The following is a 16643-nucleotide window of genomic DNA, read 5'->3' as shown; positions in this document are numbered from 1 at the left end:
AAATGTATCTGTAACCAGGAAAGAATGGCTTGTCCCCGTTGTCATGGCAACCACAGTGTCATCAGAAAACATTCTCTCCTAGTAGCCAGTTCTCTGAGGAAATCAGGAAGTACTAATCCACCCACCCAGGAGGCTGACTGTTCACTTACATTCCTGTCACCTGGTTCTCCCACCAGCCCCTGCAGCTGCACACATGAAAGTAAGTAAGTAAGGGTGCACACAGTACAAAAGATGACACTGCCATTCCAGGGTGCCAGGCCTTTGACTTGACCACAGAGGGTCTGAGACAAGGCAAGAAAAGCGATCACAGGTTCCATCCTGCCTTCTAAAATAATAAGACCAGGGCCTATGTCTGAGAAGGCCACCTTTTCTCCTGCCAGAATTCTAAAGGCATGCACATTGTTTGTTTCTCCTCATGCAAATAAGCTTTCCAGGTCACTTGGGGCAGAAAACATGGAGGACCATGGACCTGCACAGGATAGAAAGCAGTACAGGAGGAGTGCACGTGGCAGCAGCAACAAACCAACCAAACAAACAAAACAACCCTACCCTGCATCTCATCGAGGAAGGGGAGAAAGCCAGCCTCAAATGGCAGGAGGCTTTGGAAACCTCAAAGCCTGCTGCCCCCCCACTCCACAGTGGCACATTTTCTCTAGCAGTGCCACACCTCCCAAGCAATCCCAAAATGGCACCATCTACTAGGAAGCAAGAATTCAAATGCCCCAGGCTGCAGAAGATATTTCATTCAAATCAGTACCACCACCACCCACGTGCATACACACACATACACAGAGAGAGGGGGGAGGGAGGGGAGGGGAGGGGAAGGGGGAGGGGGGAGGGGGGAGAGAGAGAGGGAGTGGACAGAGAGGGAGAGGGAGTGGGAGAGACAGAGAGGGAGAGACAGAGAGGGAGAGGGAAAGATGGAGAGGGAGAGGGAGAGGGGGAGAGGGAGTGGGAGTAGGAGAGGGAGAGGGAGAGGAGAGGGAGAGCTAGAGGGAGGGGGACAGGGGGAGGGGTGGAGAGGGGGAGGGAGGAGAGGGGGGAGAGGAGGGAGAGAGGGAGGGAGAGGGAGAGGGGAGAGGGAGAGAGAAGGAGAGGGAGAGGGAGGGGGAGGAGAGGGTAATACATGCATACCCCCACCCTCATCCACAGGCATAGAGGAAACTGTGTTCCACTAAGCTGTCCCAAGGCATGCCTGCCACTCTAGGCAGCCATGCCCTCATCCAGTGAGATGTTTTCTCACCAGATTAGATGACACCTGTTTGGACACACAGTTCTTCGGGGTTCTTCTACTCTGCTCATGGCTCATACATGGATCCTTACACAAAGTGACTTTTGTTGAAGCGATTTCACTGAAAATGCTTCTCATGTCCATAAAGAGACAATGCATTTCCTTCTGAGGGCTTGGATAATATCCTGCTGTGTGGATGTAGAGTGTTTGGCCCATGTCTTCCTCGTGCTGGGTTAAATCGGGACTTTCCCACTGTGATTTCTTCTGTCTTGAGCTTTGCCATGCCAATATTCACTTGGATGCCTCTATATGAGGAAGCGGCACTTACCTAGAGGTGGCGTGACCCTGTGATGGGCTGATGCAGCATTTCCCATTTTGTTGAACACAAAGGTCCTCCCCACAGTAGATAAAACATTGAAAATTCTCACAGCAACAGGGCCTTCACAGTTATTCTTAATTCCCTTCCTAAATAGTCAAGTGGCAGCTGGCTGGATTTAACTGCTGTCCTTGTATGTTTCCTGCATCCCCTAAGGTCTGACGTCATGGAACGTGCATTCTGAGCCCCCACACACAGATGTGCATGCACAGATGATGCGGCGGTGAAGCGTGGTCGACATAGATCCACAGGCCTTGGTGGAAGACAGAAGGACCGTGAAGTGTCAGAGCCAGAGCTGAACAATAATGTGATAGCCAGGAGTCTCCCTTGTACTGTAGATAACACAAAGCTCTGGAAGGCGATCAGAAAGGGGGGCCGTGAGTACTGCAGTCCTAAAGAGGCTGGTCAGGAGTCTGTACCGTGGGCATGGGACGAGGGGCCTCCTGTTCCTGCCCCTTGTGTACTTTTGCAGTCGTCACTGGCCAACCGGGTCCTCTGGAGAAGCAGCCACAAATGACACTTAGACAGGAGGGGCTTACTGTGGCCCAGTGTGCAGGCACAGCCACAGACACCAGTCCAGCATGCACATCATCTTCAAGTCTCAAGTTACAGTCGTGTGATTGTTTGGTGGGAGTCAGTTCATCCAGTCTCACGCCTGAAGTGGAGCTTTCAGTTGTGCATGCACAAACTGGGAAGTCGCCTAGGAAAGGCCGGAAGTACCTTTCTGCCTCTCTGGAGAGGCTAGCATCCCTTACTTTCTGCGTGTGAGGACTAACCCTGGAAAAGGAGGGTGTTGTGTGATTGTTGCAAAGGATGTCTGTAAAGGTGAGCAACTAGTTATTAGGGCCAATGAGGTGACGCCACGGGCCTCAAGCCCACACTGGAGTGGACAAAGCCCAGAGGGCCACCCTTGGAAAGCTTTGTCAAGGTGCTAGGGACTCTAAGGACTGTGTGCATGTAGGACAGCATGTCTGCCCCTGCAGGGACAAGGAACCTTCCACATGACCCTTTCGGTACCCTTTGTGTACTCTCGCGATTCTGCACAGGTCCATGCTTCCTGCTGTCTTGCAGGAACACTTCATGGTCCTACTGTCCCGGTCCTCACCCAAGGGCTGCGGACCCATATTGACCATGCTTCATCATCACATCATGTGATGCGCACACACGAAGCTTGGGGGCTCAGAACACTATTCCATGAAGTCAGACTTTAAGGGTGACTGGAAACAGGGAGCGGAGGTGTTCCTGACACATTAGGCTCTTCCTACGTGAGTTCCGGTTTATGCATGCACAACTGAAAGCTCCAAGTCAGTCATGCGAGATTACAGGGCATGCCAGCTATGGCAGAGGTGCACATTGGCCAGGTTCACGCAGGGCAGACATGGTTTTCCACAGGGAAAGAGGAAGTGAGGAGTACTTGGGACCACCCTGGAGGAGAAAGAGGGTCTTAGAGATTGTGGTGAGCTACATGTGTCCCTGTAGGTGAAGTGATAACATATGGAGAGCCAGGAGAGTGCTGACTGAGGTCAAGTTCCAGAGCCTGAATTCCACGGTGGAGTGGAGGAGTGGAGGATTCGGGGAAGGGTGGTGTGGGAAAGCTTTGATACAAGGAAGCAGGGACTGAGAAGGGTGGGCAGGACAGCCCGTGTGCTTGCATAAGGACTAGGGATCTGCCACATGGCCCTGTCTGAAGTCCTTGGGCACAGGAGACATTCATCCAGGTCCACACTTCCACAGTTGGGCCTACTCAGGTAGGTATATGTGTGTTTCAGGTCCTCCCAGGCCTCAAGGGCACCGTTTCCTGTCCACGCACGCATGCGCGGTTGCCGGTGGGCCTGTTATGGTCTGATTCCCCCATGCCCAGAATGGCTGTAGCCCTTTTGCCCCATGCCTGCCAGCTATTTCATACTGTGGCTTTAACATGCCTGCCAGTCATTGACACGGAGAAGCAACTCGGCTCAGAGCAAGGACAGGCTGGCCACATAGCCAGATTTGTTCTGGATGTTCTGGATGAGATCCGCTAATCTTAAGAAATTCCACAAAGCTTTACGTAGGCCCCATCAAATCAAAGGTCGATATGAACTGGTATGTGAAAAATCTTGAGTCAGAGCTGACCACCAGGCGGCACTTCCTGCACCTGCATATGAACTCATTGTGGGTTTTGTGTGCTTTCTTTTCCTTTATGAGCTGACAGAAAAACATATCCGTTGTCATAGTTCAGACAATCCTGAGTTATGTCCCTGGTCTGACCAGCACTGTGGTGTGCTTTCCGTAAACTATTCTTACTGAACTGAGGTCAGTGGTTCACATGGTTTGTGTGCTGCTTCTTGAACTCCAACATGCCTAACCAAGGACAAGGACTGGACAGGAGCCCGCATGTGCCCATGCTTGTCTGCAGAGGGTGAATACTCTCTGAAAATGAGGGCCAACCAGCTGTGACCACCCTCCAGGGGAAGCAGGGCTCTGGACAACCGTGGCGAGGTGTGTGTCTTCTAGGTGAGTGAGCAGATATTAGGACCCAGGATAGCCTCCGCGAGGTAATGTCTGGTGCCGGATTTCCCCAGCGAGGGGCCCAGACCCCCGGAGGACTGTCTAACAATGTCCTCTGAGGGTCACAGTGACTGAGTGAACCCGGCAGCAGGGCTGCACGGGGAAAGACTTGGGACCTTCTGCATGGGTCTCTCTGGGGTCTTTGGGTACTGCACAAGTTCTCTGGGTCAGCGTGTCTACAGTTGGGCTATTGAAAACAGTGTGGGTTCTTCGGGTCCCTTGAAAACCTTAAGACAGCGGATTTTTTTGTGGACATACCTGTAACTCCAAGTCACACATGCATGATTGCTGGGCGGGCCTCTGCCTGGAACCAAGTAGGCGAGTCTCAAGCATGTGCACACATTTTCCATCCTGACACAGCACTTCTGGAAGTGACTTTGCACTGGCTGTGGCCTCCCTCGAGGGTAAGAGGGGTTCGGTGGGACTGTGGGGGGGGTTACAATTCCCTAGGTGGGCGACAAGGCATCTCGAGACTTAAGGTAAAGCCCTTCCGGAAGCATCATCCCCCCTCCCCTGCATGGCTTGGCCCGGCCCACCCTCGAGAGTAAGAGGGGTTCTGTGGGACTGGGGGGCGGTGTGCAATTCCCTGGCTGAGGAACAAAGTATCGCGAGACCCAAGGTAAACCCTTCCGGAAGTGATGTCCAATGACCGTGCCAACCCGCGAGGGTGAGTAGGCTTTGTGGGAACTTCGGAGGTTTAGTTCCCTAGCCCAGCGGCCAGATATCGCCAGGAGAGGCCCAAGGGTAGGAGGGTAGGATGGTTAGGACGGGTGGAGGGGAGGAGGGGAGGAGGGTGGGGTGGATTGTAGGAGGTGTAATTACATATCTGAGTGACAAGGTATCACAGCAGTGAAGGGAAACCCCTTCCGGAATTGACTTGGAATGTGTCAGCCTTCTCTCGAGGGTCAAAGGGGTGTGGGGGGCGGAGAGGGATGGAAGAGGGGTATGTCCTTAGCAGAGCGACAAGGTATCTATCATAGCCCCCCATGGGAGGTAACCCTTCCTTACGTGATGGCAGAGCACTGTGAGCAGTCTCCAGGGAAATGGGTTGGCGACAGGGGGCTGGGGGATTTTAGGAGGATTAATTCCCCAGCTGAGCTAGGAGATATCTCAAGACCCAAGGTAGCCCCTCCCGGAAGTAACATGCAATGTCCTCACCCACTCTGGAGGGTAAAGGTTTTGGTTTGGGGGATTTTAGGAGGTGTACTTCCCTAGGGTGGCAAGATATCAGGGACCCTCAGCAGTCACTTCTGCAAGTGACTTCTCCCTGGCTGGTATCAAGGTTGACACAGACTGCCTGGGGGAGGTTCTTCCCAGCTGAGACACAAGGTATAGGGAGACCTCTGATAGAATCCTTCCAGGAAGGATGTCTCCTTAGCTTTTACTACTCTCAAGGGGAAGAGGGTCTTCCCAGGCACTGCTTTGAGGCTATTTCCCTTCCTCTGCATCCCAAGACAAATGGTGATACACTTCTGAAAGTGGCATCTCACCAGCTGTGAGGACCCTCGAGGGCAAGAGGAGGTGGGAGAGGGGTGGGAGTCGCTGTGAGGCTGAGGCCAGTGAGACGGGGTCCCCCAAATCCCAGTCATCCAGTCACCACTGAGAATATCTTAGAGTCTGGAAAGCGGGAACTGCACAAGCCAGTGATGAGCCCAGGGCCAGGGCCAGGGGGAGGGGGAACTCTGCATCAGCTTGGGGGTGAGTATCCTTGTCCAAAGGTCAGAGGGTCCTTGTGCAGGAGACTTAGAAGGCAAGGACTCTGTATGACGAAGGCTCCCCCCTCCCACAGCCCTTCCTGATGAGAAAATCTGCTTGTCCACACAGTTTATTCACTGTTCATTGTGGAAGATGGGTGCATGCGACTCACTCAGGATGGACCAGAGATTAAATACATCTCGCAGGAAGGAATGTCCGTGAAGGGAAGCTTATTGGCTAAACCCTCCGGGGCCTGTCCATCTGGATACCTCGTTAGCATTGAGCCCTGGGTGTTCTGGGCTATGTGACTAGTGCTCATGATATCCACATGGGACGTTGTGGTCACGGGTTCCAGTACAGGAACCCGGTGGACGCCTCCCACTCTCCTACATGAGAATTTACAGGGGCTTCTGTATCTGCTCAGCCTTCCCAGTTTTTGTCTGGTGACACAGCTCCACATGTCCCACAGGGCTCTACTGACTGACAGACAAAACTAAGGATGAGGGTCTGGTGGGGGTGGGGGAGGGAGGGGAGAGTCTGAGATAAATGTAAAAGTCAGGGGGATTTGGGTGTGACCTGACCACACAGGTGGCACAGACCACCAGGCTATTAACAAAATCCACTCCCAGCCTTCTGGGTGGAAGAGAGACATGCATATACATCCCTTCTGTTGAAGAGACAAGCCTGCCTGCATGCTTCACACCCCTGGTTTCTATATTCCTTGTCTGTGAGCACAGAGACTCCATGCCCTCCACAGGCTGTGTGTCATCTTAGGTGAGTGCATCGGGGAATCCCTGCATTTGCCTCTGGTGTATTCTTTTGGGTCCTGGAGGCTTGGATCCCTGAGTTTCTTCAGAAGCATCTAGACTGAGAGTGGTTAGGAATTTCACCTGACTATGCAGCAGGGCTCAACCATTGCTTGCCAGGGCACGGCTCCAGTGACTTCAGTGGCCACTGGTGGATTGGTGTTTGTGACTAGACACCAACATTGGATCTAGGGGTCTAGTCCAGGTGTCCTAACCTGGTGACAAGAAACCAGGAGAAAGAGCTGAGACCGAGGGCTACTGGGTTGTGGAGAGCTCTGCGTTCAGCCAGAAAAATGGGACAGGATGTGATTGGACCTGGCAGGATATTGATGTCACACTCCCACCTCCTCTTTGCTCCAGCACACGTGGCCATATCCTGTGGAGTCCTGGTCCCTGTTTTCATTTAGGGTCATGAAATTCAGTGTCTTTACTTTCAGGAGTCCTGTCTGACCCAGGGAGTTTCCAGCCATGTCAGACAAGGAACAGAAGGCCATGAAGAAAAGTGGCAAGCACCAGAGAGTCGATAAGACCCTCCCATCAGATGACTGGAAGAAATCAGATGCAGTCAACCCTGGTAACAACTGATATGGGGCTTATGGGGCTGGGCCCAACCGTGGGGACGCTCTACTACTTGGCACACAGAACATGGGGCCTGATACTCATCAGGCCATTCCATGGTATTGCAGCTGGGTGGGCATGGAGGACAGGATGGGGTGGTGGGGAAATCAGACTCTGGCCTCTGATTCTCAAGCATGCTCTAGGTTTCCATCCCACGTGACATTCTCAGCCCCTGGCAGAGACAGATACAAAGCTCACAGAGACCAACATGCCTCTGAAGAAGCCCAGGGGTCACAGGGAATTTTCTTGTAAGGCTTGAACAGGTCCATGTATCTGCTGTCCCTAGACTAGGGCCAAGCCCAGTTTCACCTGTGGAGGGGGAGGGGTGTGAGTTCCTGGAAGACTGCTTCTAAACCTTTGTGTTGGATCTGGGCTCAACCAACTCTCGAGTGGAGCCATTTCCCATGCAGGATGATGAGAGCAACATGCTTCATTTGCAAGGGTTTTTTTCTTCCCCCTCCATGCAGCAGACAAACCAGCAGTTGGTACCAGTGGGATGGGCAGCCATTCTTCAGGATCAGACATGCAAGAGGCCAGGTGATGTCTTCAAGGGTTAGCCTTCCCCACGTGAAGTAGTTTCAGTGTGGTTGTATGCAGATATAGAAATCAAAAAGTTCCCTCTCCCAGGAAGTGGATCTAAGTGGCGGGTGGGGGCGGGTGGGGGGCGGGTGGTGGCAGGGTCTGCTATTCAGTGGAATAGGCCAGCATCAGAGAGACTACTGCTGCCTGTTTTCTCTCCTCTGAGTATCCTGGATTACAAGTAGGTCCATAAAATGATACAACCTGAACTCAGAGGGGAGAGTGTCAAGAGGCGGGCGATACCCAGTTGAGGGGAAGGTTTGCAGGGGTTGAGGGGAGGTGGTTCGAGGCAGACTCTGGGGGTGGCACATGGTCACCTGGCAGAAAAGTTGAGGAGACACTATCTGGGTGATGTAGGAGGAATAGCTGCAGGAGGGATTTGAGGAAGGAGGAGAGTGAATGTGGCTGGAGTGCAGGACACTTGGGTGAATACGCCTTTATGAAACCCTGTGCTGCACTGTGAAAGGATCCCGGTGAACGTTTAATATAAAATCCCCTACTTCTGTGCAGCTGCCTGCAGTTGGGCAGGGAACACCTGGGTTGCGATTTCCCATGAGTTGCCCAAACCCAGCCTGGGGTGGGTTTCCTGGGGATACAGTAGGCTTTCAGTCACTTGTGCTCCAGGAAGTAACCCTTAGCTGTGAGCCCATATGTATCTATCTGCAAAGGACGCTTTGGCTCAGTACGAAAACAAGGACAAAGGAATAAAATTATTGACCCAGAGAGGAAAACCCGACTTTACCCCACATGAGCTCTAGCCTGTGCAAAACGGCACGCCTCTCTCCTTTCCCTTCAAAGCAAACTTAGGATGCTTGTCCTCAATAAGAATTCTGTGGTGTTTTTCCCACAGGGAGCCTGTTCAGAAGAAGATGCAGGATATTAAAGGTAGGTTTGAGCAGACCATGTTAGTCCCAGAACTTTCTATCCAACCCCACGATTTCCGTACACTGAGAATGTGGTCACTGAGAGACAGCACAGCTCTGGAACAGTTCTGTGGCTCAGAGGATATTTCCGAAGAGTAAGTTGTCCTTTGGCCTTCGGGGGTTACCTTTATCTTAACTTTTAAGATGCTGATGTGAGCAGGGGAAAGGTTGTAGCTGTTGCCCAGGCTGTGGGGAGAAATTTCTGCTTCCTGCTCCCTGCATCGCTGGAGAGTGTCACTAGAGATGATGGGCGAGCAGATAAATCTCTGCTCTTTAACTCACTGCAGGAGTGGTATGTCAGATTTCAACAGCTGGCTTTCAAGTTCTGAAGCCAGTCATTTTTTTCTGGCTTTCCAAAGTTGCTCTCCTCCAGGAACCCCTGCGAAAGGAAAGCTGGTAAAATAGCCTTTAGTCTGTAGACATTTAGGAACCTGTCAGGGAACTCTGAAGGCAGCACTGGGAAGAAAAGTGAGATAGATTGTATTGTGCACATTGTGCATGCCACACTAGCTTGTTTTCTGTAGTCCACGGTAACAGTGTCAGTTTGCAACATGCCCCTCCAACCGAGGCAGGTTTTATTCACTTGTATAGGTGGACCCAGACAGCATTACTAGAGAGCCATCATCAATTCTTAGCCAGAGTGTAGAGTCAGCTCATACAAGCAAGGAAGTCTGACAGCATTGCTCTTTCTGGTGGCAGAGGAACTGCTTGGGTTTTGATATGTCCAGAAAATTGTTTGTCAGTGGCATTCTTTAGTCAAGCAGGATGCCCTCTGCCTGTATTCCTAGCACTTAGGGAGTAGAGACAGAATCAGGAACTTGAGATTGGCCTCAGTTACATAGCAAGTTTGAGACCAGCTTAGGCTACAAGAGAACCTGTCTTTAAAAAAATAAAAAATAAAAAAGACAACGGATGCAGATGCATAGTTATTCATGCTGTCCTGTAGGTGGTGTGTCTGGGATGAACCAAACTGTTCTTCTTCCACTGTATATTTGACTTAAAGTGATGCCTTTCCCTTCTCACACAGGTGATGATGGTACCGGATTTCTTATGGAAAAGAGGAAGCAGTTTGAAAAGGATGTAAATGCCTCTTTCCAACGCCTGAATGAAAACCTCCAGCGTATTTTGGAAGTTCAGCAGAAGTCAAGGTAACATTCTGAGCACCCGTAGACAGCCTTTACTCTTCTTCCTGAGTCACCCTGTCTGCCATCTTGGACATGCACAGAACGGAATAGCTGATGGGATCTCTGGAGCACTGCCTTTTTCTCTATGACCTGGTCCTATTCATAGCCAATGGGACCCCCCCCCCCTTTATGGAACTCAGATGGGTCAGCTGCAAGACTGGCAAGACAGCCATTTCTCCCCTCTCAGATAACAGAAGGACAGTCCTCTATGGTCTACAAAACTGTCCCTATTACGAGATATCACCAGAGTTCTCTGTTGTAAGTCCCACACGTGGAAAGTGTTCTCTGCACACTTTCTGTCTGTAAAACACTGTAGGGTATGTTGCCTTCAGGACATGGACTCAGGCTCTCATAATTTATAGGTTACTCCATAAGGGGAAGGGAAGATGAGTCTAATTTTAAGCCAGAAGTGTGATCTTGGGAGAGGTCTGCACAAATGCATCCTCAGTGTTGGAGAGGGAAGACATGTGAAACGATGCCTCTGGTAGCAGCTTAAGACAAAATTCTCCTGGAATGAGAGTCACATTTCTGACTCTCATAAATCAGTGTAATTCATGCCCCATTTCTCTTTTGCTCCTAGCTCCTGTTTCAAAATTATGAGTGCTTGTCATTGGCTTACCCTCACCCAGTGTGACCATGCTATGTAATCGGTACTGTGTTTTACAGGCAGCAGCTTAAGTCTCTGTACTGTGAAAGTTTTGGGTCCGTTTACAAGAATTGGCTGCATGAGATGGACAGCACAAGGGACCAAGAAGAGTACTTCAGTGTGAGTGGCAGTCTCAGCTAGCAACAGATCCTCTGCTGTGTCAGTTTCCCTAGTTGCAGGGCTTCCTACAGCAGGTCTGGAGGGAAGGGACAGGACATGAGCTCTGGGAGACCAGGAGGGTGGTTGATGTGGAGGGGAGACACTGGCCATCCTCTGTGACTTGGTTTATTTTTGTTTCCCTTCTGTGGGAAGATGACAAGGCTAATGATGGGTTAGGAGCCTGCATGGTACAGGCGTGAGGGGATGAGCAGGTACTGTCTGTAGAGTGCAGGAGGAGGTATGGGATTGTATCCTGAGAGAGGACCCTTCAGGATCTAAACAGTGCTGATGCCAAAGAGTAGGAGGGACCCAAGTAGCCTTATGAAGACACAGTGATCAGGGATGTGGAGTGAGAGCAGTTCATTGGGCTGTGGAGGGGCAGGTGGAGACTTAGCTGCCAGTGTGGTTGGAGTTCAGACCGGCCCTGTCCCAGAGAAGAAGAGGGAAAGGTTCCCATGCAGTGATGGACCTGTGATGGTGACTGAGTCACCTTTAGCCTGGAGATGAGAATGGTCTTTGGGGGGCAGGTAACTGGACTCAGTGCTGTCTCTGTTGGCTCTTTCTTCCTGGTGGAGGACAGAGATTTCCCCTGGGGATTCTGACTGAGGGAGATGGAGACAGATTTCAGTCTGGCGGTGAGGAGCGTGTTCTCCAAGACCCACTGATTGGGATGCAGCCATAGTCCTAAGGCTTGCTCATTTTGAAAACTCAGGGAAATCATTAACTTGTCTGCCTCAGTTTCCTAGAAGTAAAGTCAGACTGGTGGAGAAACCCTGCCTTCTAGACCTGTATATTGAATGGTTTCAGCTCTTGAAATCTTTGTTGCTGGGGAATGCTCGACAGCAGGAGCTGATAATATGGTTGCTATTCGTCTGCTCTGTCCTTATTTGGTTGATACTGTAGTTCATGGGGTGTCACAATGTAGGGAGTCACTGACTGATGAGGGAGGTTCAGGTGAAAAACTCCTTTGGACAGATGTGTTGTTCCCTTGGAAGATAATCTACCTGCCCATTGAGTTTGATGAGAAGATTAATCCTTTAAGAAACCTGGGCCACAAGAGACCTCAATTTTTTACTTTATTTTGTTGAGGTGCAAGTCTACAGATTAGATGGATCTTAGATTAATTTCAAAATGAGTAGTTCTTTCATGGGAATTTTGCCCAGATGGGACAGAATGTCTCCCTCTGTGACAGGTCAGACGTTGTTATGTTGTTTTTGGTATTGAAGGTCATGTCTTCAACCCTGATCATGAATGATAAAACCCACAAAACAGCACAGGAAGCAACTGCTGTAAGCAGCTGGGTTGGATGTTCAGTTTTGCTGACATTTTATCGTTGATTTCCTCTATTTCAGTTTATAACCCAGCAGCAAATGAAGATTTTACAGGCGGCTATAGAGGACCATGCAACCAAGCTTGAAAATGCTAAAGATATGTGTGACACATTTCTGAAGGTCTAGTAGATTGAACTTGAGAACAGAGCACATCTTTATGTCACACTATGTGTCTCTAAAAGCAGGAGAAGGAATAAATGGCCCTTTCTCAGTTTGTGGGAAAAGTAATTTCACATTCTCATGGGAATATTTTCCCCCACATGTAGGAAAAAAACTAGGTTTTGTTTAGCCTGGGAAAGTGATGATTTTTAGTGGGAGAGTGTTGTAGCATGGGAGCTGCTGACTGGGAATTTGCTCTCTTGGTCTCCCTCTGCTGCTTCTCTCAAGCTTCTGCACTTCCCTAGACCTCAGCGCTGAGGAGTTGTTGTCCTAAAACAGGGCCTTTCCCTCTTCCATATTTCCCAGTGGCCTTCCTTCTTAATTCTCCCTCTTTGCTCTGTCCACTGCAAACAACCCTCCTCTAAAACTCCCCTGGCTGCTTCTGTCTTGTCTTCCCCCCTCGCCATGCACCAGCTTCCCCTGAAGCGACTCCTGTTGCCCTGTCCATGCTGTGCCTCTGCTCTTGGCCCAGATATAGATCTCCGTGCCTTGTCTTCCCTATGGAAGTCCTATGTTTTCACCACTGGAAGTTGCCATGGGTGTCCTCTTCAGTCACATAGCCAGCAGGCTCCCCTACCACACCCGTTTTCAGCCAGCATACATGTTGTATGCTCTTAAACTCCTCTGGGCCCTGACAATAGAGCAGAGAATGGACGGGCATTTTGTGGTGTATGGACAGGTGACACAGTCCGTTCTCCTGTGTATCCACCACTGCAGTATTCCTTGAGAGATGTGATCAGAGGCCATGTGATCAGAATCCTCACTTCAGCTCATCTTAGCTTAAAAGGGCATGTGATTGCATGCTGTGTCTTCTCTGTGAACATTGCATTCCATGGACACAGTAAATGAATGGCTCCTTCCCCTGGGAAACCTTGGGGGTCTCCAGCACAAGCCTGTGCCTCTTTTTCCCATGCCTGGTCTATATGGCCTTTACCTGCTCATCCGTCCATATTCTGAGATAAGTGCCTTAGGTGGTGTTCTCTTCTCATAATGATAGTGAGCTCACGTGTGGAACTGCATCTTTTTGTGGAGAGTTCATATAGATGCACAAGAAGTAGTCACTGTTACCTACTTTGATTCCTAACAAGGATCCTTTGGGATATGCAAAGTCTATGGATTTAATTTTAAATTTAAATTAAATGAGGTGAGGTGTCAAGTTGGGGCTTGGGGCTTCCTGCTCAAGTACCTTCGTTTGTTGTGGTTTGTTTCAGAAAGCCAACGACTTGAGTAAACATCGCAAAACCTTTATTGGTGGTCAGCAAACTAATGTGGAGAAGGAAATCTCCAAGGTGCAGGACAGAGTGATCATGGAAACTGTAAGTTGTGTGTCTGTTACACTGTGTACCCTAGGCTGCCTGCCTTCCTATTAGCAGAGATGTAATGAAGATCCTCTAAATCTCCCTGCCCCTTTTTTTTTTTCAAACAGCAAGAACAAGATGTATCCATTGTTGAAACATTCCTTCAGTCCCTGATCCATGAAAACTCTGAAGAAACCATCTGAAGCTCACACATAGGATACACAGGGAAGGGAGCGTTAGCCATGCTAAGAAGATGCTGGTAGTAGTCAGTGCAGCTCCTTTCTCTTTACTTTGTTTGTTACAATTGAGACTGAGACACTGTTAACCATTGAGTGAACTCCCAGCGGCTCTGTGAGTAGCGAGGACAGTTAAGTGTGGATCATCCAGGCCCATGACAGCAAGGGAGATACGTTCTGCCCAGTCGTGGCAATTACATTTTGGAAGCAAATGTCATTTTTCTTTGTGGCTGGTTCTCTGTCACTTTTCCAAAGTGAACGTTACCTTACTTATTTTAGGAAGAAATGAATAAAGATGGGACCCATTTTTCTGTGCATACTTTCAGTTATTCATGAGGTCATAGAGACCGTTCCATTGCAGTGGGAAAATCAAGCCAACATGCCACCGAGACTTGCTGAACACACTCATGTTTGTGTGCTCAGAAGTGTTAAAAAAAACTCTTCTTCACACTATTCCCACAGCAGAGCCAGATCCTAGTGTGTTGGGCCTGTGCTAGTTGTGGGGCTGTGGCATTTCCCAAAGACACGCAGACTCATTTTCAAAGCTGTCTTCCAGTCTGGTTGAAAGATACCTGCCCTTACCTATGGATGAAAGCATTTTCTCAGCGTGTATCTGTGTAAGCGTTTGTGGCTCCAGGGTTTTGGATGGGTGTTTACAGGAGTGTTTTCTAGGGTTCTCCTTGGAGTGTCTACTATTCATCAAGTCCGTCTGCCTGTATGTGTGTGTTTGTCTAACTCCTTAGTCCTTCATTCTCTTATCCTTGTCCTATGCTATATTTATTAAAATGAATGCTTTAGAATCTGTGTTCTGCACATTTGAGGTTTTGGGGGTTTTGTTTTCATGTGTGTACTTTTGAGTCTCTGTGAGCATATTCCCATGTGTGTGTCAGTACCCATGAAGGCCAGAAGAGGGCCTGAGTTCCCCTGGGCCTTGAGTTACAAGTGGTCTTGAGCTACCCAAAGTGGGTGATGCTACCTAATCTTTTGTCTTCTGGAAGAGCAGCAAGTGAGTTCATTTCTCAGAATGACAACATTATTGTATCCCTAGCAGCAGGCATGTGATTGAATATGCAAGAGGATTCCTCCCGTTCTATGAGTTTGAATGGGAAATGTTTGGGGAACTCAAGAACCTTTCACTAGCCTAAGAGCCAACCCTTCTTTCATAATGCCTTGTGACTCGTGAGCCCCCCCCCCATGATAGCTGTTGTCTTATAGGTCACTACAGAGAGTGTTGGAATGTAAGGAACCTTCAGCAAGAGGGAGGTGGGGGTGGCAGGGTGATAGATGAGACTTGGTGCCCTTGATGGTGGTGCCTGGACTCGGGAGATGAAACTGGTGATGGCACCCTTTGAGAGTGGCCATGACCCACCGGGGATCGAAGGAGCCTTTGACAATTCTTGGCATTGCCCAAGACCACTGGAAAACACAGACATTTACATTCCTATTCAAACCAGTAGCAAAATTACAGTTATTAAGTAGCAATGGAAATAACTTTATGGATGCTGGGGTCACCACAACCTAAGGAACGGTATTTGGAAGGTGGAGAACTGCTGCTTTAAACTCTCAGAGCCAAGCCTCAGAAGGCCTGCACAAGGCCTAATTCATGGAGCCTGCTGGTCCCTGCTTCATGCATGTAAGCACGTGCTAGACAGCCTCCCTTGTGAGCACCTGATGGAGTCCCCTCACACATTCATCTGGTCTGCCTCGTGTGTCCACACCTGGTAGGCCTCTCTCAGGGATGGCTCACACATGAGCCTCTGTCATAGGTGCCTGCGCTGGCAGCCACTCACATGGACATGTGCTAGGCCCATGACAAGGATAGCCCCACCTGCTAGAGCATCCTCAGATATACCCTGTTCCAGTCAGTCAGAGAGATAGAGAGATAGACTCTTGGGGTAGAGAGAGACTGGTTGCATATCTTCCCTTTCTGAGGAGGAAGGTTCTGTGTAAGGCAGTGGAGTGAGAATGGCAAGGTGGGAAACGGGATATCGGGTACCCTGTGCTGAGGTTTCAGAGATGGGTCCAAGTGGCCAAGATGGATCCAAACTTTTCAGGGGTGACAGTGGGGCCAGAAGTAAGCAGGGCCCACACTGGCCTCCTAGGTGCTATCGAAGAGCTTCACTTTCACCTGGACCTGGAGCTTGCACCATGTTTACTGTGGGTCCTACTTGCTCATTTACACCTGACAGGCCCCCATGCTGGAGCCACCTAAGGGTTAGCTAAGGGTTATGCTAGGACCATGTCAGGACTGCAGGCCTGCCACCGGGCCCACCTCACTGGTAAGCCCCCCAGGAGTGCTCATTCAGCTCTTTCCAGGCAATCAGAAATGTACACCCAGGGAGGTAGAGTATAACTACGTGTGGATGCTACCCCAAGGGAGAGAAGGAGGCTCAAAGGGGAATATGGCTATGTAGGATCGACCAGAAGGGTGACTGGATGTAGGTCGCTCTGTGCATCTGAGGCTTGTTGGGGCCAAGAAAATGGGACTGTAGAAGAGGCCAGGGACCGAGACTGAGGATAGCATATGATAAGTGTCCAGAGGCAGGTTGTCCTGCTGTTCACCTCAACTCGCATGCCAGGTGTGGGGGCTGGGGCCAGTCAAATTCTCCTGATTCCAGGGTTAACTACCCAGCTGAGGAATTGTGAAAGCCTACCAAGTACCTGCCCAGGCCTCGGGAGACTGAGACATAGGCCTCAGAAAGATGGCTCAATCACATAGCAGTTATATAATAACTGTTATTATATAATAACACACAGGGTGTGGCTGGAGACATCTACCTAATGCAAGAAGGAATGCAAGCTCATTGCCACACAGGCACCTTGCAGGTCCAGGTGGGCCAGAACCACACAGTCAC

The 16643-nt window shown here is 50.0% G+C and overlaps 1 protein-coding gene across 1 annotated transcript; it reads left to right on the top strand.

Moving 5' to 3' along the window:
- The first annotated feature begins 7108 nt into the window (after positions 1–7108).
- On the top strand, positions 7109–14147 carry LOC147004708 (X-linked lymphocyte-regulated protein 5C-like). The gene is made up of 8 exons (XM_085837705.1): positions 7109–7229; positions 7741–7810; positions 8703–8737; positions 9803–9923; positions 10626–10725; positions 12117–12215; positions 13466–13570; positions 13681–14147. The coding sequence occupies exons 1-8, from the start codon at positions 7124–7126 to the stop codon at positions 13753–13755; spliced, it is 711 nt and encodes a 236-aa protein (XP_085693831.1). The 5' UTR covers positions 7109–7123; the 3' UTR covers positions 13756–14147.
- Positions 14148–16643: the final 2496 nt, after the last annotated feature.

This window comes from Mus caroli, unplaced genomic scaffold (genome assembly GCF_978045245.1).
Source record: "Mus caroli unplaced genomic scaffold, Mus_caroli_1 scaffold_5, whole genome shotgun sequence".
NCBI lineage: Eukaryota > Metazoa > Chordata > Mammalia > Rodentia > Muridae > Mus > Mus caroli.
This window is presented reverse-complemented; position numbering and strand designations above follow the sequence as displayed.